This window comes from Xyrauchen texanus, chromosome 8 (genome assembly GCF_025860055.1).
Source record: "Xyrauchen texanus isolate HMW12.3.18 chromosome 8, RBS_HiC_50CHRs, whole genome shotgun sequence".
NCBI lineage: Eukaryota > Metazoa > Chordata > Actinopteri > Cypriniformes > Catostomidae > Xyrauchen > Xyrauchen texanus.
The window spans coordinates 45,449,782-45,471,405 of NC_068283.1; the positions used below are offsets into that span (position 1 = coordinate 45,449,782).

The following is a 21,624-nucleotide window of genomic DNA, read 5'->3' on the forward strand; positions in this document are numbered from 1 at the left end:
CTCACCAAAATTGGACAGTTGAAGACTGGAAAAATGTTGCCTGGTCTGATGAGTCTCGATTTCTGTTGAGACATTCAGATGGTAGAGTCAGAATTTGGCGTAAACAGAATGAGAACATGGATCCATCATGCCTTGTTACCACTGTGCAGGCTGGTGGTGGTGTAATGGTGTAGGGGATGTTTTCTTGGCACACTTTAGGCCCCTTAGTGCCAATTGGGCATCGTTTAAATGCCACGGCCTACCTGAGCATTGTTTCTGACCATGTCCATCCCTTTATGGCCACCATGTACCCATCCTCTGATGGCTACTTCCAGCAGGATAATGCACCATGTCACAAAACTCGAATCATTTAAAATTGGTTTCTTGAACATGACAATGAGTTCACTGTACTAAAATGGCCCCCACAGTCACCAGATCTCAACCCAATAGAGCATCTTTGGGATGTGGTGGAACGGAACTTCGTGCCCTGGATGTGCATCCCACAAATCTCCATCAACTGCAAGATGCTATCCTATCAATATGGGCCAACATTTCTAAAGAATGCTTTCAGCACCTTGTTGAATCAATGCCACGTAGAATTAAGGCAGTTCTGAAGGCGAAAGGGGGTCAAACACAGTATTAGTATGGTGTTCCTAATAATCATTTAGGTGAGTGTATATCTATATATACTGTTTATGGCGTGGATATACAAAGGCTCCTTTTGATAAATTTTGTAATGTTTTTTATTATATTCCAAATACAATTAGGGGCCGGTTTTGTAGGAGTCATTTAATATATTTTTTTGTATTGACTTGTATTTCTTTAGTTGTGTGCCCTCTCCAGGTGTTGCTTGTTGAGTGGTGGCCTGCTGGGAGGACACGGTCTTTAGACCTTCACCTTTGATTGTGTGCTGGATGTTTGTTTCATTTGTTGTTTGGCAAACATTGTATTTTTCTTTCAATTTAATTTGCTGCTTCAAGAAATGAATAAACAGCATGGAATTCAACGTAAACCTTGTGGACAATGGATTATAAACAAAGGAAGAGTCTAAAGACCCAAGGAGTGACCAAATGGACAATTTGTTTAAGGATGGTCAATACAATTATGGACAACAGGGAAGTTGTGTTTAGACATAAAATCATAAGAATAAACATATAACAAACATAATCTATTCCTTTCTCATGCCAGTTCTTAAGGAAAATGTACTTGTTCTTTGCTATAATCATTTCATTACTCCATAACTGTGAGGAGAAATTGTGGACCAAACAAAGTTTCCATGCCAAGAGAGCCTGTTTGTGGAATGTGGTGTGTTTGAGGCTCACAGCCGTTGATCTTCATGTACGTCCACAGATCTTTCTCCTCCTGACTGTGAGCGAATATACAGTTCTTGATATACTGACACTTGTGTTTCTTCATCACATGAACACAGCTCTGTGGAGGAAACATCAGCGATACATCGCCAACAACTTCCATCCATCCATCGTCAACCGCTTATCCTGTGTACAGGGTCGCGGGGGGCTGGAGCCTATCCCAGCTAACATTGGGCGAAAGGCGGGGGACACCATGGACAGGTCGCCAGTCCATCGCAGGTCGCCAACAACTTATTAGTCAAATATATATATATAACAAAAATATAAAATAAGACTAATACAGTTGACTATATAGTGACTATAAATATGATTACTGTCATGTTTCCATGTGTTTTAGTTCAGTTTTGAGTTCTAGTTTTCCCCCCGTCTTTTGTCATGTTGGTTCAGTCCTGTTAGTTTTTCCCGCTCCTCGTTTGTGTTCATTTTCTTCACCTGTGTTTAGTCAATTACCCCATTAGTCCCAGTTCTTTTAAGCCCTGTGTTTTCCTTCAGTGTTTGTTGGTCGTCGTCCTTGTATGGTTGTGTTTTCCCTGAAGTTCCTGGAGTTTATTATTTGGTTCCTGCATGTTAACAGAAGTTTATTTTACAAATAAATCATCTGTTTTGGAATTCCTCGTGTCCTCGTCTTCAGCTGCCTGCACACATCCTGACAGAACGACCAACCCTAAAAAAGAAAAGGAAGATGGAGAGCTGGAGGCAAGCCAACTTCCAGCTGCTCTGCCTGGAGCAGGGGGACCGACCGGTGGAGGACCACATCCGCGACTTCCTTGACCTGGCGTATGTCTCCAACTTCCCTGACTCCTCCCTGGTCGTGTTCTTCCGGTCGAACCTGAGCAGTGCGCTCAAAGAACGGTTGCCGCCGGCAACACGCGGCTGGACGCTCCACGCGTTCGTGGAGGAGACTCTGGTGACCTGCGGCTCCTCGTTGACCGTCCATGAGTCAGTGCCAGCAGCCGTGACCGTTCAAGAGCCAGTGCCAGCAGCCTCGACCGTCCCTGAGCCAGCGCCTGTAGCCTCGACCGTCCCTGAGCCAGCGCCAGTAGCCGTGACCATCCAAGAGCTAGCGCCTGTAGCCTCGACCGTCCAAGAGCCAGTGCCGGTAGCCGTGACTGTCCAAGAGACAGTGCCAGTAGCCGTGACCGTCCAAGAGCCAGTGCCAGTAGCCGTGACCGTCCAAGAGCCAGTGCCAGTAGCCGTGACCGTCCAAGAGCCAGTGCCAGTAGCCGCGACCGTCCAAGAGCCAGTGCCAGTAGCCGCGACCATCCAAGAGCCAGTGCCAGTAGCCGCGACCGTCCAAGAGCCAGTGCCAGTAGCCGCGACCGTCCAAGAGCCAGTGCCAGTAGCCGCGACCGTCCAAGAGCCAGTGCCAGTACCCGAGCTTTCCAGAGCTCCGCCTTCCGAGCCTCCCGAGCTTTCCAGAGCTCCGCCTTCCGAGCCTCCCGAGCTTTCCAGAGCTCCTCCTCCCGAGCTTTCCAAAGGCCCACGGAGGCCTGAAAAGACAGCTCCGCCCTGGCCACGCCCACAGCCTGCTCCGCCCTGGTCCCCTGACCAGCCTGCTCCGCCTGAACCGTCCTGGAGTCCAGGATGCCCACCCCTTTGGATGTTATACGGCGCGAGGACGCGCCTTCGGGGAGGGGGGAGGTACTGTCATGTTTCCATGTGTTTTAGTTCAGTTTTGAGTTCTAGTTTTCCCCCCGTCTTTTGTCATGTTGGTTCAGTCCTGTTAGTTTTTCCCGCTCCTCGTTTGTGTTCATTTTCTTCACCTGTGTTTAGTCAATTACCCCATTAGTCCCAGTTCTTTTAAGCCCTGTGTTTTCCTTCAGTGTTTGTTGGTCGTCGTCCTTGTATGGTTGTGTTTTCCCTGAAGTTCCTGGAGTTTATTATTTGGTTCCTGCATGTTAATAGAAGTTTATTTTACAAATAAATCATCTGTTTTGGAATTCCTCGTGTCCTCGTCTTCAGCTGCCTGCACACATCCTGACAATTACATCATCTCAAGCACTAATTAATCTGACGAGAGGTTGTGTATATTGTGATTTTTCTCAATTGTATTATTAAAAATGGAGATTCAAATAAATCGATTAAAACTTTAATCAAATGAAAATATCATTATTTTTATTTTATTTTTAAACATAGGATTGTATTATTTTGTTAACAAATGAACAGCTTTTATACAAACTGCTCACAGTATAATCTGAAACAACTCCTTACAGTGGAAATATATTGGGTTTTTTCATAAGTTCACACATTTAAATCTACTGTTTTTGACAGTAGTTTCTCTCCTCCAGATAGGCAGTTCTCAACATGTGTGATTATTAAAGCCCAAAAGCTGTGATTTAATTAAATATATAGTCTGTATATTCAGTGTTTGAGCAGCCGGCAGCAAGCAGCACATGCAGATTATATATTTATATTATAAATGATTATATGTTATATAATTAAATCACACTGTTACGAATTGGGAAGTCAGGAGTAGGCAGACGGGAGGTGTGGATCCAACTGCGGTTTTATTTAACAAGCATAGACAAATACGGGAACAAATGAAAAGTCCACGATGGGAAAAAACAAACTCAAACACAAAATAACGTACAGCAGAACATAGGTTAATAAAACATCCACGAAGGGTAAGGTTTCCTTGAACAAACACGAATAACAAGAGTAGGCAAACCTGGGCACGAACATGAAACGTCAACGATTGACAAAGGAAGGGGGAAACAGCGGGGTTTAAATAAACAGACACGATGATGACAAAATAACAATCAGGTGCGGACAATAACGCAGTGCTGGCAGTGAGGGCTGGGAATGATGGGAAATGTAGTCTTTACAAGGACAGTGAAACACAGGGCGGACAACAAGGAAAACGTGACATGGAATGTGATCAGTGGTGAGTGAAACAGAAAACAAGGGATCGTGACACACACATTCATTTTGAAGCAAGCAGCACATGCAGATTATATATTTATTATAAATGATTATATGTTATATAATTAAATCACACATTTTGCCGTTTATTCACAATTTAATTAGATTAATTGTGCATTCAAACATTTATTTTCATTTCAAATATGTAAAATTCCTTGAAATTCCATGTTTTATAGCTAATGCCGGATTTACTGATTCCGACTTTATTGCAGATATCAAGGGCCCTACATGTGCCGGATTATAAACCGACTCCGATTGTTCAATTATTACAAATTCAGAAGTAGATTGTTTTTTAACTGTTTATAAAAATTAAATGGATGTTATGAGTCCAAGAGGGACATTTATTCTCCATGAAAAGAAAGATGTATTTGCAATATGATGTCTATACCTCAAACAGATAAGAAACTGTATCAGTTTACTTCTCATGCTACATTTATAACAGAACACAGAGACATAATTTAGCATTTACACTGGAACCTTAAAAGTTTTAGTTGCCTGATTATTCCCTTAATCTTTGGGTGAAAGTCCAAAGAGCAGTACAGCCATTTTAATTTACAGGAAACTCACAGAATAAAATATACATTCAGTTATGAAGATGTGAGCAGCAGGAACTGATTGTTGAGTTATCTGAAAGTGAAAGTGAAAGAGTGAATCAGACCAGTTTGACAGTGTTCAGGTTTAGAGCACTGACAGATTTCTGAAAGACAAACACAGCTCAGCACGGCAGCAAAATCATTTCAAGGGATTAAGAGGGAAAAGTTGAAAAATGTCTGTCTTTTATACACATTCAATGTAAGAAGAGATCTTCAGCTCCTCTCTAATGTGGATCTACAGCAGCTGAGACAAGAACTGCGAGGAAGAGGAAATGTGAGTGAACCTAGCTTCATGCTAAAACACGTCAACACAAAATACTGTATATAAAACTGTTTATAACACACACACACACAAATATGAATGTATGCTTTAAAATCATGCATCAACATGCAACTTATTCCTCTAATCATCTTAAACAATATTTTGTTTGACAACTATGAGATCAGCCACGAAGATAAATTTGTCAAGGACGTTGAGATGTCATGATTGTATGATATTTACAGACCCTACAGATGAGCACGTATAATTGTAGATTACAAGCACTGAACAGATCAGGCTTGTTTTCAGACTGTGTGCTTCTTTGAAATACTCACTCAAAACTATTCATAAAGCAGTCGTTTAATGTCATTACTCACTTAATATAAATCTTTCATAGTCATTCAGTAAGTAGAAAGTAATGTACAAAGAGTGCAGAGAGACTGGTTGACAAAATTAAGAACAAACATGAATTGCAAACATGACATGAAACTAAACAGCGGACTCCAGAAGGGACATTATTTCCATGAGATGATGGCAGAGAAATGAAGAATTGAATTTTCTGATTTATTCTCAGAACTAAGTATTAATGCTTCAACAAGATATAAAGTATTCATTATGATTAATTTTTTATTGTTGTGTTACTATTCACTTTTTATAAATTTTAAATAAACAATATTGAACATTAAAAATATATATACATTTCAACTTGGTTTAGTATGGATTCAGTGGGAGTGAATGTGATTGAAACTGCAGCTCTGGGGAGACCCTTCCAGCTGGGCATGCTGTATGACTGCAGGAAGGATGCATTAATACCAGGTTCTGAAATACAGCCACATCACAGAAACAATGAAAAGAAACACAGTGTTAAAATTGAACACTAGGGGAGCAGTTTATAGTCCTTGACCCCTTTGACCTTGAAGAATTATTCTTTATTTCTCATTTCGCTTATCGTTACAAGTTGTTTAAAACTGGTATTTTCAATTTGCATTGCATTGTTCACGCAATATCATAACAAATGTAGTAAATAATATATTTTTTAGCTTCTTTACACTGTATTCAATGAGAAACAGGAAGTTAGGTTGTATCTCAGCAACACGTTTTCCTATTGAAATTAAATTTGGTATACTTCATTAAGACTTTGATCTGAGGGTACATGCCAAGTTTGGTGACAGCGCCCCCTACGGGCAAAAAATAAATCATGAGGTTAAGTTCTATGGATTTCTGAGGTCATGAGGATTTGGTTTTACCATTTTTTCTGACATCAACCATATTGCCACTCCACCATTTTGCATTTAATATTAAATTATGTATCCTCTGAATGCTTTGTCAGATTTACAAGAAAAATGTTTATGTGTCAACAACGTCATGTCTTGTGGGTACATGAGCAGTTTGTTGACAGCGGTGGATGCTGCACACTGGTTGTGGTTGAGGATAGTCCCCTTTTCACTGTGTAAAGCCCTTTGAGTGTAGTGTCAAACAAAGAGCTTTATAAATGTATCATTCATAGTAGTCATGCATTAATCTATGACAAATAATAAATCTGAGAATTATAAATGTGGGGCTGATTACCACAAGTGGAATGAAAATTATTATTTGAAAGAAAAGATGTGTAAAATCACTATACTCTTACAGTATAAGACACCATAATGATGCTAAATGTGTTAGTGGCTCATTAGGTTTGGTCATGAAGCTGGACCAAGACCTAAGAAGCCCAAACTGACAATGATTTAAGACACGGATCATCCATTTGACTTTTATATTTTGAATTGGCATCTCTCAAAATAGTTTTTCTTTAGTAGATATTGAAACATTAATAATATTTTTACTATTACAGGAATCACACTGTGGGATCAAGAAAAGCTGCAGCAGAGTATTCGTGCTCGTCCCCAAATTAATACTAATTTTAAAATAACAGCTTCAGACTCCATCGAGGAAAAATCGAATTTATTGAACATTGATGGTGGACTGAAATTGAGTGTTTTAGGAGGCCTCATCAATGTAAGTGGATCAGCCAAATATCTTAATGACACCAAGAAGTCTTTCAATCAACAGAGACTTACCTTACATTATCATTCAACCAACAAGTTTGAGGAACTCACTATGAACCATTTGGCACCTGAAAATATAATTCACCATCAGGTGTTTGACAATGACACGGCCACACATGTGGTGACAGCGGTGCTGTATGGAGCAGATGCGTGCTTTGTGTTTGATCAAGAAGTTTCATCTGATGAGGACAAAACAGAAGTAGAAGGAGAAGTAAAAGTTGCTTTTGAGAAACTAAAATTCATTTCTGTAGGTGTAAACAGTAACCTCGAGATGAATGACACTCAGAAGAATGCTGTCCAAAAATTCAGCTGCACATTTTATGGGGACTTCCAGTTACCAGCTAATCCGACAACTTTTGAAGATGCTTTGAAGGTTTTTAGTGATCTTCCAAAACTGTTGGGAGAAAACAATGAACGTGCAGTTCCATTGAGAATTTGGCTTTATCCTTTGGACAAACTTCATACAAGAGCCGCAAAACTTCAAAAAGACATCAGCATACGTCTAATCACAGACATAGAATCAGTGATTGAGAGTTTAAGTACAGCTGACATGAAATGCAGTGATCTTCTGAAAGACTCACCTGCTTCAGCTTTTGCTGCGTTTCATGATAAAATACAAAACATGAAGCAAAACTGTTACAACTACAAGTTAAGTCTAATGAAGGATCTTGGTTCTCTTTTACCAAACATCCGTGGAGACATGATACCGGACACAGCCCTGACTGATCTTCTGAAACATCACGAGGAATCTCCATTCAGAAGAAGTGATCTTGAACAGTGGCTGAAAGAGAGACAGAACGAGTCTGATGTCATCAAAACGCTGCTCAAACAACTGAATGATTCGGGAGCAAAAGTAGAAAACAACCTAGATAACATTTTTATGGATCTAGAAGTGGAAAATGTGGTCTGTTATACATTCACATCACTGGACTGGTCAGATGTGCTCCTCTCTAAACAAAAGGATTCCTGAGTTCTTCAACAATGAACAAAAGCGATGAGAATAAACTTGAGTCTAGGCAAAAGTCTTGGCTCACTACTGGAATAAAAAAAACGATGAAGAACAACTTGAAGATATTTAAAAACTTTATTAATTCAAAAGAGTGTAAAGCAGCAAAGTTTATTGTTTCATCAAAGGAAATGGAGAATAATCCAGGTTCCTGCATTCTTCTATATGAAGATGAGTGTGATGAAGATGTTTGCTTTATTCCTCCATCAAAACCAGCCCGTCCAATCCCTGAAGAGATCAAAGCTGACCGTGTGGTTTTGAAGGTGACTTCATGTCCTGCTACAGTAGAGATCAGATTACTGTTTAAAATGAAGGAAGAGAGCGACTGGACGTCTCAACCTGTGCTGAAGAACACAAACACAGTTACTGTGACTGATCTGAGAGCAGATACTGAGTACCAGATGAAATGTGCAGCAGTGGGGAAACTCAACTACACTGTAGACAGTGATGTCATCACAGTTACCACTAAGGTATGATGATCATTAAATATCAGGACAATATAAATGATTTCATTTTCAGATAAATTGCAGCATGTCATTAATCACAATCAAATGTTTCTTTCAGGGAAGTACAAGGAACAGAGCAGGTAAGTGTGAATGATATATTTGTTTCTATTGATTATTGGTAGGACAAATTTGGTAGGATGTGTGAGGCGTGATGGAAGTGTGAGGTGATCGTCTGAGTCCCGCGACTGCTATCGGGTCCCTGAATAACACATAATTAATTTATTCATTCTGGAAGATATGCTGTGAGCTCTCATATCATTAACATTGATCAATTTGAAATTGTTTGTTTAGACATCTTTTTTCAATAGGTGGGACTGCAGTTGTGAGACCAGAATTGGGCTAGAAAATGTTTTTCTGTAGATTCAAAATAATTCACATTCCTTAATATTAGTAAATTCAATATTCTTAGTATTTTAGTAGATCTTGTGATAATCTAAAATGAAAAATACTGCAAAAAAATTAAAACGCCATAGACTTTGATTGGACGCACTGCCTTTCACAACAACTAAAGACATGAGAATTGTGTTATTTTTCCATTAAAAAGTTGCTAAGCCTAATTATTTGTTTTCCTAACAAGTATAATTACACAGTTAGTTTTCCAGCTGTCTGAGACCTGATCAGAACAAATCTGAGGCCCATTTTTGGGTCACAACCCAGCAGTTAAGATCCACTTGCCCACATCTCACACGATTGACATACAGTTTTAGGAAGTAACAGATTAAATGTAATCTAAATATGTAAACAGATTACAAAAATAAGTAGTACGAGTTGTTGGCCGACGATTTGTAAAACTCAGTGTGAACAGCGCCATAGGAATCCATTGTTCCTATTCAAAAACTGTTTAGGAATGAAAATTCACAATGAAAAATCACTCGTCTAGACCAAGCCTGATAAAACTACATACATAGAAGACAGTGAAGTTTCATTCTCATTCCTCCTGAGACTTTCATAGAGACTGTGAGTGAGTGAAAGTGTTTGGGGTGAAATATTACCTGATATATTCTTGACAGGCTTTTGAGATTCATCCAATAATCACCATGGGCCCTATTTTAACGATCTAAAACGCAAGTATCAAGCGCATAGCGCAAGTAACATTGTGGGCGGGTCTTGGGCACTGTTGCTATTTAACCGGCGGGATAAATGACTCTTGCGCCCAACGCAAGTTTAAAAGGGGTTGGTCTGAAATAGCTTCATTATTCATAGGTGTGGTTTGGGCGTAACGTGAAATAAACCAATCAGAGCGTCATCCAACATACCCTTTAAGAGCAGGTGCGCATGTTGCATGGCGGATTGTTATTATTATGAGGGATTTACCAGGCGCGCGCCGCATTACTATCAGAGGAGGGAAAAAATAATTACATTTATTCTGTTTAAATCTTTTCAACCTAATTTTCCGTTTGTATTTTTTTTTTTTTTATCAATTACTGTTTGATATTGATTTTTCATTTTGACAAATGTAAATAAAGAAATGTCACAAATAAATACTTTCGGATGTTTTGGACTCGTTCTCTCTGAATCACGAATATATGCATGGTTATATTTTTGAAATGTAGTCGAACATTAGACCGAGATTAATTTGCTTTACCTCACTATAGATGACGCAGCAGCTCTTCTGCCAAATAAGCTCTCCTGAGTCCTGTCCCGTGCTGCTGCTGCGGGTATTTGGGTTAAGTGGCATCGGCACATGCAGTTCACCATCACGTCTCCTTAAGTCCTCTAATGTTTCCTCATCTATGTCAACAACACAACCTTGATTTATGGAAATGTTGTGTAAAACACAACATGCCACAAAGAATGCTGCAACGTTTTGAGGACTGTACTGTAAAGTGCCTCCTGACCTATCCAAACACCTGAAGCGCATTTTCAGTATGCCGAACGTTCGTTCAATTACACTGACACAGCGTGTTTGTGTGTGTTTCGATTAAACCGTATTTCACTCATTGTTGCTGGCATCAAAAATGGTGTCATCAGCAACGGATACCCGTTGTCCCCTAATAGCCACACATCCGACGGGGATTCCCCTCGAAGATGGCAGGAATGGCAGAGTTTGCTAGTATAAATGAGTCGTGGCTCGAGCCTGGATAATTCGCAAAGACATGTGTGATTTTACTATTAGCATCGCAAATGACTTGTATGTTGATTGAATAGTTCCCTTGCGGTTGACGCATTTTTTTACATCTTCATGGACACCACAATGATTTCCCTCATGTGTTTATATTTTTCCTTGTTATAATGTATGATTTGCAAAAATAAAAACTGCTGCATCTGTGTTGATGAGAGAATCAAAGTGTATGCGCGTTGTGCACCCGCTACATTATGGCCAAGCATGCGCGCTTAAAATAGCATTATGAACAACGCGCAACGCGCCACTGACTTTAGACTACCCAGCCAACACACCCATGTGGGGCCCAAAGGGGTTGCACTTGGGCTGATATCTGGGGCCCACCCAACTAGGACCCAGCTAATTTTATCCTCAGTTTCCATGGAGGGCCCACATGGGTTAGCCCAGATGGGTTGATGATGGGCTCTTGATGGGCTCCATATCATGTCCATATGGGTAACCCAAGTAGCTCCCATTTAGGACCTACAGGAGTCTGCCCACATGGGTTGATGATGGGACCCAGATAGGTCTTATCTAGGGCTCTTATGGGCCACAACGGGTATATATATGGGCTACCATATTTGTCTGTTTGGGTTACCTTATTTTACAGTAACCCCTAAATACAAACATTTCATGTAATCCACTAAACTACACTAAAATGTTAAAGGTATTCAATGAACAGAAACCAGTAGTTCATGCTTTACTTTATTAAGGAAGTTATAATCATCATTTAAACATTAGACTTTTAGAACCTTTTTAAGACTATTAGAACTTGCACATGTACAACTTTATTAACAGACAAATAAAAAAAAAAAGAAAATAAAAAAAGTTAAAGCTTCTGACAAACTTTATTTGGCATAACTATGTATATATACTTTATACATGCATATCTGAAAACTATAAAATTAAGAATTTCACGAACAAAACAAGAACAGTGCAGCTTCTCACTCCTCTGTTGTCGCTCTCCCAACAGCCCGTTGAAAAGAGAAAATAAATGAATAAACCATATAACTTTTTTTAATTACTTTTCAGTTCAAACAGATGTGTCAGGTTAGCCTTTTGGTGCCCCACATCATGTTTATCTAGATAAGGGGTTTGCAAACCTATCCTGGAACACCCCCTGCACTGCACATATTGGAGGCACAAAATGTACCAACTTTTACCACTTTTTAAGTCATTTCTAGAAATTTGTATTGTAGTAATTAATATATTCACTTTGTTGTCACCAGTGCTCTCTCTCCTTTGTTGTAGATTATTAAACCATTGTGCTGCTTCCCATTTATGGAACTCACTTCCTGTTGAAGTTTGCAATAGTTTAAGTCTTCCGGTTTTTAAGGGGGCTTTCACACTTGGTTCGATTGCCTGTTCCGAACCAGAGTTCGATTGCTCCCCCCTCCCCCCGATGGACTGTGTTCACGTTATATATTTGTATCCGAACCGCGGTACGCTTGCGTCATCAAGCTGCAGCTGGTGCGTAATCGTGTTGCTTGATAACCGCGAAATTAAAAGGCGTCAAAATGAATAGACTTGCTCGGTTCACATTTGTTTTTCTTTTTTTTAACCTTTGGTTTTGTTTTCAACATCAAGATACAGAAACACACTTGCGTCTGTCTGCCGCAAAAATACTGAAATCGTTCAAAAGACAGCGGGCTGTCCGCCGAAGACAATTTTTGCGAAGGCAAGCACAAATCATCTCTCTGCTTGCAGTGCGTGTGCGTCAATCCCGCTTTTCGTCAAGGTAAGTGTATACACACACACACACACACGCGCCTGTGCACTCACACACATATAAGGTCCCCTTGCATTAAAAGACCAAAGTAAACCCTTTCCGCTCATTTTGAAAGTGACGCGTGTGAGACTGACGACCACATTATACGTCATCAATAGCGGTTCACTTCCGCGGTTTGGTTCGATTGCGTTCCGACTCCGTACTGGAGTTCACATGAACCGTACCCCAGACCACCTTTTTAAGCAGACCCGAGTACGGTTCGCGGGTGCGCACCCGAGTTCGGAAGACAGTGTTCACATCATCCAAACGAACCGAACTCTGACGTCATTCGAACCCGGGTGCGCACCAAAAGTGCTAGTGTGAAAGCCCCCTAAATGTCGTCTTAAAACGTATCTGCTTAGGCATGTGACTTTTTTTGTAATCTTTATGTGATTTTAATGTCTGTTGCTGAACTGGCTTTATTATTTAATGCTATTGATTTTATGGATTTTGTAAGGAGTGCTTGAGTGCCATGAAAGGCGCCTATAAATAAAATGTATTATTATTATTAATGTTAACCTGATAAATGTGCGCTATTATTAGACGCATATCTGTGTGCGTTTACTCCATGACTCCTGTTTTTTTCACGACACTCATAATCATTATGTTTGCAGGTGTGCAGTGGCAAGCTTTATGCGTGTGTTTGAGCGCTGATTACTCTATGAATTTGCATTGATTTGCACTATCATTCTTGTCTTTTTTAAAGTTTGTATTTTCACATAAAAATAAGCATATCTTAAGACTTTTACCTATCTTGCTCTCCACCACGTGTCCTCGCAGTACGGTTTCCTCCCCTGTCCCTGATTAGCCACTTTGACACTGCCTTTTCAGCCTCTCTTCTGTTAATTTGGATTGTAAGGGCATTTTTTTCAAGCTTCCTGTAAAATACATAAAGAGCATTAGAGTGAGATTAAATTCCATATTTGAGCCCTTGCAACAAAGCAGATATCTCCACCTTGATATTTTTCAGGAAATACAAAAATGGTATCGGATATAATATTCTGTCATACACAATATTTTTGCTGGTTTATTAAACAAACAAACAATGGAGCAGAGCAATATTTCACGAGTTCACACTTACATACAATTAGAGGGGGTAAAAATGTATGCATATTGGCGTGCTGTCCAGGGGGAGGGCTTCAAGCTCGGAGTTCGGCCTGAACCCAGAGTAATCCCCCCATTTCTGTACCTGAATACTACTGTTAGACCTAACTTAATTTGTAACTTTTGTTCTCTTGTATTTATCTATGCTTATAACTTGTGTATTTTTACTTATTTTATTTGTAGTACATCACTTGTATTACCTCACTTTAATAATGCTTGAACTGTATTATTTATTATAAACCATGAGCTGTGTGATTGCTACAACACTAATTAACAGTTACTTATCACTGAATTGGCAGTATACCTGGTCCATATCGTCATAATTCAGGGTATTCTGTCCAAGTATGGACAATTATTTGCATACATTCAAATTGATTTATGAAGAACTCAACTCTACAGAATAACCTCTGTTGGCACATTAATATGTTAAACAGCGAGTAAACATACCATACACAACCTCAAACAGTTTGAGCCCCCCAAACTCTCGCTTTCCATGGCGGCCAACAAAATTATACTGTCTTGATAGGGGTGGTCTAAAAGGAAGGCCATCATCCTTCGTGTGGCTTCATCCACATTTCTCCCTCCAATTTCTGCCACCACGCCAACCTAAGGAAAAACAAGATTATCATAATGGGGGAGACAACACAAAATGTTAACCTGAATAATCGCAATTAAATTTCCCCCCAAATCGTGCAGCCATAGGTTAATCGATGGCACGCTGCTATTTTTTTTATCGGAAGTAGTAATCTACTGTGTGTATTGAGTCCATAAATACAACTCTATTTTTCACAATTCCCAGGGAACACTCCCATAATACATATGCAGTTACCTCTCTAAAAGATGTTTTATACTTGTACTCGAGTTATAATTGAGTTGCCTGCGCTACAAAAATTCTACCTCTGTAGCAAAAAAGCTACAGTACTGTGCAAAAGTCTTGTGCCACCATTATTTTTGTTTTAGAAATGGTATAATGACCATATATAAGTTCTCAGGCTTTTTATTAGAATACAGCCAGAACATGAAAATGAATAACAGCTTTTACATATAGGCTAAAGTGGCAAGTATTTAGTGTGACCTCCCCTTACACTTGAAAATTTCATTTTGGGTGTTTGATGTGCACATCTTATATAAATTAAGAAATTGCTGCCATTGTGGGATTTATATCGTAAAACAGTGGTAAAATTGTAAAGCTGGAGTCTCAACACCAATCAATTTGTTATAATACACAGTTGATGTATTAACAATTATAAAAAAAAATAAGAATGTTAATATAATAGAGTACAGATTGCTTTTGTCATGGCGCCAGAAATAAGGGAAAATGGCGCGATCTGAGGGAATTCGAAATTCTAACTGAAATTCTAACGTGACAAGAAGCTTTTGTTTTCAAAACATAATGTTAACCAAATTTGGTTAAAATTATGTTTTGAAATGTATTTGAATTAACATTTCAATTTTTAAATGTAGTTCTTACCTTGACTACGCTGACAGCGAGAATTTCCTCCCGAAAATGACAGCAGAGTGACTGAGAGAGAGTGAATGTGGCGCGGCCGCGAACAGGGCGTGGGGGATGGGAATTGCTGAAAGAAATCTCGCGAGATCCATCCTGCAAAAGTTTTGTAAACTTTTGAGTCTTTTTTTTTTTTTTTTTTGTGTGTGCCTTTTTTTTCTGTCACCGTTGTATTAAAGGGTAACTTACCCCCTGCTCAGAGACTGACTCCACCCTCTAGCAATATTTGAAAAATGCCAGAAAAGTGGGCAGACCCCAGCGGCGATAGAGGGGACGAACCGAGGGCGGGGCTGAGTGGGGGGGGCGTGCACCTGAGACCCGTAGTGACAGCTGCTGTCAGACTCTAAAATGGAGAGTGACTGGAGTGACGCAATTAGCTATGCCACAGAGCGGTCTTTTGAAGTTGAGGACTTTTCTCAAAAACATTCAAAAGCTCCATAGTATTCAAAATCACATTTGCTTCTCCTCATTGGCTTCATGTTAGCCTGCACACCTGCAGATCTGGACCAGACTGGTTCAGTCTGGCACCCAATGTCTCTGGTCATAGTAGGCTAAAAAAAAAAATGTGTTATGGTTTACAACTGCGGTCTTATATTCAGTAATTTTAGAGATTTTAAAATGTTTATAAATACTATTAGTTAACGTTAATTAACTCAAACTTCTGAGGTAATTTTCTCCAGGAGTATTACTATTATGTTATTATTATTCCTCACACGGTCGCAAGACGACATGTACATGAATATGATTAATTTTATCGAGTTGATGTCAATAGCGCGCGCTCTGTAGGCATATTCATTTTGCCGCTCTGTAGGCATATTCATATTTTGCCGCTCTGTACCCACACAGCAAAGGAGTCCGTGGCGGATCCGCCCTCAAGCCGCCAGATCCGCCTGACTGTCAGATTCGTTTTCGCTGCGCTAACAGGATCGGCCCCGCCTCCAGGATCGGCCCCGCCTGCGCTTTTAATTGGCGGACCCAGAACGGATCACATACGGATCCGCACTTCGGACGCGCCTTAGATAACGGACGCCGTACGTGGGATTAGTCGGATCTCTTTCGCGTGAAGGCTGCCAAGTAAGTGTAACGTTTTATTAATGTTATATCTGTCATTGAAATATAATCTATCGGTGTAACCTGCTTTATCGAAGGTTTTGGTAAAATGTTCGTGGATTTTGGTTGCTATTTTATAAGGCGTTGCAGTATCAGAATAGCCTGTGTAGCATAAAGTAGACCAGTGACTGATTTTAATTCCCATTGCCCATATTCGAGCTCTATCCCGGACGAAGTTGTTTTAATTTGGGAAAGTTATGCCTGAATTCATTGCAGTAACTTGTGCTAGTTTGGTGCTAACGATTTGGATAATTTGCAGACCGGATCGCTGTATAGCTATTGACACGCAGCGCGTTTAATTACACGTTAAGCATTTTCTTCCCATAGAAAACCGTTATAAGAAAACGCTTAACGTGGCTTACTGTACTAGGCTAATACAGTGATATTGAAAGACCAAACTCAGTACACATCATATTAATAAACCATACTATGTATAAAAAAAATAAGATGAGTCCAAAATATGAACGCAACGCGTTTAATTACACGTTAAGCATTTTCTTCCCATAGAAAACCGTTAAAACGCTTATATAATCATATTTATTAATGCTTAACGTGTAATTAAACGCGGTGCGTTCATATTTTGGACTCATCTTATTTTTTTTATACATAGTATGGTTTATTAATATGATGTGTACTGAGTTTGGTCTTTCAATATCACTGTAGTACAGTAAGCCACGTTAAGCGTTTTTCACGTTAAGCGTTTTAGAATGTCCCCACTTGACTCGCTATTGGGCATTCAAATGTGATCCGAGTTTACAAGACGAAATAAATGTCTTGATGATGATTATATCGTTTATGTGACTAATGTGCAGAAGACATCCGTTTTTTTCTGAAATCAAAGAATCCACTGACCACCCTTACAGAAAGTTTATTCAAGTGTGCTAACGTTACTTCTTTTACACTAAAATATGTTCAGTCTACTTTTAGCCTATAGGTACTACTCCGAAATATTGCCTAAAAAAACAGTATCCTTGACTTACGACAGTCTACGTAGCCTATATTTGGCCTACAGGCCTAACGTTAACGTACACATTCTTTTGATCGACATGTACTTAAAAGTCATTAATCTAAGTGTGTAGACTAATTAAACGTGTTGCGTTTATATTCTGGGCTCATCTGATTTTTTTTGTAGTATAACCAACTTTATTATGATTTTACTATCATGATTAATAATGCACGCACAATTATCCGTGAACTTGATAAATGTTGCAGATATGTTTTACTATGCACAAAAATGCCTTTCAATGTGCAAAATTCAGAATTAAATGAATGTGCAGCAATTTGCACAAATAGCGAGGCTGTAGGCCTAATAAGCGCATTTAGTTTCATATTTGTTCAAATATTATAATGTTTTTTATCGGGAGACATGAAGTGGGTCAGACATGATTTTGACTCATTAGCCTACGTTGTGTTTTGTAAAGCCTTTCTTTAAAGTGAATTTCGTTTTATATTAATTGTATCATAATTTTTTTTTTTTATTATTCATCAACCAATCGCCTGGATTTAATAAATAAAAAGCAAATATAGCAGACAATATAATCATGACATGGAGGCGCCGGCGCGGTCACTTGCATTGCAGTGAACTTGAGCGCATCTCATCATAAATTAACCGAAATATGCCTCACAGGCATGAGAAATATATATAGCCTATAGAAAGCTTGAAATTAAATCTTTAAACTAAACGAAACAATTCCAAACGAAAGAATCATTTTAGTTTTGCAGAACAGCGCCATATTCGTCAAATTTTTTTATTGATTCGCACTAGCTCATCTCGACAGAACAGACTGAGCTATAACGTCATGCCACTTCAGCTGCATACTGGTATCCAAAATCCTAATCGCAATTTAACATAATTCTGTTTTCTTTGCAGCTTGTTATTTGATCTTGCTGAGGACTGTTCCACCTGTGTGAAGTAAGATCAACATTTAGGATATATCACCAATTGCATTGTTTCATTGTTGGAGCATAAATAGTGACGTCACTGTTAAATGCTAAGGTGTTGATATAGATAGACCCTTTCAACAAAAAAATCTGAGATCATCATGGCTGCCAATGTTTCAGACCTTGATGGAAAATGTGTCGCCCTGCCCCACAGGGAAGGCTTTGTGGCCTTTCCTCTCCTGCATTAACATGCAAAAAATGCATTTCAATCAGTTTATTAGTTCAGACTAATTAGTTAATTAATTAATTAGTTAATTACTTTAACATTAATTGATAGTTTTTGTTCATTGTTTTATTACCAATCATAATCATAGCATGACTAGTTTAGATCAGGGTCTGAGGACTGACCAAAGTTTGACTTGCTGGCAGTGGCTGCATCAGAAAACGGGCTGATAAGTTGCTGCAAGTACTTTGCTGAAGTTAATCATCTTTCAGGTGTCAACAGTCAGTATCAGTGTTGTGCAAGTTGACACTTCACATGAGCCGCTATAATATCAAAATCAATAAAAACAAAATGTCACAGCTTTTTCCACTAGATCTTCTTACTCTGACTCACAATAACTGTGCATTCACACTTGTTTCTTTTCTTGTCTTCTCCATTAAGGATGTTCCATGTAGTTGAATTTTTCACCAATAAAACTGTAGCAGTGGTGCCCCAAAGCTGGTATGAGGATGGTTGTGCATCGTGGCCAACTTATAACAGTGATGAAAGAATTAATAGGGCAGTTAAACATGAAGAGGAGCCACAGGATGACTGGCAGACACATGATGTCAGAATCATCAAATCATCTGGTATGCCAAATCTCAAAGTTGTTATTTGGCTAAGTGGTTTTTACAAATCCTACACCTACAAATCCACTACCACCACTATTTAAAAGAATATGAAATTGGGTTATTCACGGTCTCCCCTTGAGTAAGATAAGTGAGAAAAAACTTTTTTGTCACCGTGCATGCTAAGCTAGCAGGGGCGCTGCCGGACTAAGACAATGCATGCACGGAGACAAAAATGTTTTTCACTAATCTAACTGTAGGGGAGACCGTGAATAATTCATTTCATAAAATGGTGGCATGTTCCTTTAAGACTCATGTCAAGCTGCATGTTTACCTTTCAGATACTTACATGGAGGCACGTCAAATCCTGAAGAAGGCTCTGACATGTAGCACCTCGGACCTCCAAACTGAGGATGAACAGGAACGACCTGGGAGAAGGAGAACAACAGCGAAGTCAGTGTTTTTCCTTCATGTTACTCATACAAACACTAACACCATATAGTTTTATTAAAAAGACAGAACAGAGATCAATGCCCTGTTCAACCATTCTCTGTCTCCTTTAAATGTTGATTTGCATGTAGACTCTTTTTTTTTTATTTAAACAGACATTTCTTTGGTGACACTGATGAAGAGGAGGACTACCGACCCCCAAAGAGGTCCAAATCCGGGTCAGCTGGTGGGACAAGTCACCAACTCCCTGAAAATAGTCCAGAGAATAGTCAAAGTAAGAGTCAGAGAGTATTCATTTCCTAATAATTTCAAATAAGAAAAAAATGGAAATATCCTTACATATAAATGTGTTTCTATTTCTCCACCACAAAATGACCCCCACTCACTACACTGAAGAGCAAGTTTAGTGGCAGACTCTTGTCACTAGCATGCTCAACAGACAGGCTGAGGAAGTCCTTTCTTCCCCGGGCCATCCAGCTTTTAGCTTTGTCTGCTCTATGCATACTGAATATGTAGTCATCTTACATGACTCTGTGAATGTTTCTTAAGTCTGTGTTGTGTATGTTGTATAACTCCCCCTCCCCCCCCCAACAACAACACAGTGTTTGGCAGAACTGCCCCTCCCCAACCACTACCACCACAAAGACCCCTCTCTCAACCTGCACAATGCAACCAGCAACAACGGGGGCCAGAGGAGCCAAGCCAGGTCTACAGACCTACCTGGAGAGGTGGGAGACATGGCCCAGAAAACATTCCCTGCTCTGGTAAGAAATAACTGTAACTACAAGCTATAATACCTTGACTTTAACCACCGGGGGACTTAAGTGCATGGAATGGAGGGGAAATAATTATTCTATAATACTATGTATTCAACAGCTGCTCAGGTCCACATTTTAAGCCTGCTGGAGCACATTAAGCAGCAGCAGGACCAGCTGGTGGCCAAGGTCAATTACCTGACCAGCAGGGTGCTCAACACCTCAACACCTCAAGAGCCAGAGTGTCCTGAATGCATTCAGCTGCCCATCGAATCACCGGAAGCGGTGGATGAGCTTGAAGCATTCCTGAAAGACGCTGCCAATGCAGCAGCCAAACAAAGAATGGTATGCTCCTGCCAGTCACTCTCAACTTTAATTGGTAAAGTGGTGGGTGTGGGGTGGAGGTGGGGCAAAGATTGTCGTACAAGTTATTACATCAGGGCTTTATACCTTGTCTGTATTTTAAGGTGTTTTGTGACTTACTTTTAGATTTCTTCTTTGGCCACGATTGGTGGCCAAGATGTGAAGAGAGTGGCGTGGAACATCCTCTCTCGGATGTTCACAGAAGAAGTGGCCAAGACCATAAGCTGGAAGGGGGCAAACGGCAAGAGGGCATTCAGTCACATGTCGTCAAAGACACTGATGTACCGTAAGTCACTTTAAGTATTCAGCAGCAGGGAAGGGAAGGGAAGTGTAACGGCTCCCACACACAGCTGCGTGCGGTGCAGTGCTGGGGTCGACTGAAACTGTAAACGGTGTTGCCACAGATAAACAATTTAACTCAAATCTGCCCTACAATTTAACTTTATCTGCCCACCTAAGCCGGTGTTACAATATATTCGGTTCCTCTGGTTCCAATGGGTGGAGCTACCATGAATATTCACGAGACCTTAGCGTGGGCGGGGCGACAAATACAAGCGAGTGGAACAGAAATTAATAGAGAGAGCGCTTGAGATGGCGTTTTGTCCTAAACCTCTCCTAACTGTTTGTTTCTCACGAATGACTGAGATTAAGCTTTTTAAATGTCTATTATTGCATGTTTAAATAAATATTTACAAATATATTCTTGTGTTACTTAACTCAGCTCTCATTGTGAAGTTCTGTGGCCTTCAAAGAAGAACATTTCTTGCATTTTTTAGAAACACTAAATTATTTTATATTTTTTAATATAATTATTTTAATATTTTAATAATATGCAGACAACTTTGGGAGACAGAATAAAGACACAAGAATATATTTGTAAATATTTATTTAAACCGCAATCACACACCTTTAAAAATCCTAATCTCAGTCATTCATGAGAAACGAACAGTTCTATTTCATAGAATGTCAGCAACAACTAATTGGGAAAATTTGGAGAAATATGCCTTTATTGTAGGTCTTCCAATGCTTCCTACAGGATCAGGTCTGTAATAGTTCAGGTAAACTCAGAGT

The 21,624-nt window shown here is 39.6% G+C and overlaps 3 protein-coding genes and 1 long non-coding RNA gene across 4 annotated transcripts; 3 read left to right on the forward strand and 1 right to left on the reverse strand.

Moving 5' to 3' along the window:
• Positions 1-2,031: 2,031 nt before the first annotated feature.
• On the forward strand, positions 2,032-8,141 carry LOC127648191 (verrucotoxin subunit beta-like). Its single transcript, XM_052132773.1, has 3 exons — positions 2,032-2,288; positions 5,839-5,939; positions 6,958-8,141. Exons 1-3 carry the CDS (start codon positions 2,032-2,034, stop codon positions 8,139-8,141), a joined length of 1,542 nt encoding a protein of 513 aa, XP_051988733.1.
• An 11-nt stretch (positions 8,142-8,152) lies between these two features.
• Positions 8,153-16,223, forward strand: LOC127648346 (uncharacterized). Its single transcript, XM_052133008.1, has 3 exons — positions 8,153-8,647; positions 8,742-8,763; positions 16,010-16,223. The coding sequence occupies exons 1-3, from the start codon at positions 8,153-8,155 to the stop codon at positions 16,180-16,182; spliced, it is 690 nt and encodes a 229-aa protein (XP_051988968.1). The 3' UTR covers positions 16,183-16,223.
• LOC127648365 (uncharacterized) lies at positions 8,320-15,172 on the reverse strand. Its single transcript, XR_007971159.1, has 5 exons — positions 15,128-15,172; positions 14,104-14,262; positions 13,302-13,430; positions 10,269-10,414; positions 8,320-8,456 (listed from the first exon to the last, which is right to left on the reverse strand). It is a non-coding gene; the product is annotated as an uncharacterized LOC127648365 (long non-coding RNA).
• A 716-nt stretch (positions 16,224-16,939) lies between the features above and the next one.
• Positions 16,940-20,853, forward strand: LOC127648192 (uncharacterized). Its single transcript, XM_052132774.1, has 7 exons — positions 16,940-18,185; positions 18,819-19,006; positions 19,327-19,438; positions 19,591-19,709; positions 20,038-20,199; positions 20,312-20,535; positions 20,680-20,853. The coding sequence occupies exons 2-7, from the start codon at positions 18,820-18,822 to the stop codon at positions 20,851-20,853; spliced, it is 978 nt and encodes a 325-aa protein (XP_051988734.1). The 5' UTR covers positions 16,940-18,185; position 18,819.
• Positions 20,854-21,624: the final 771 nt, after the last annotated feature.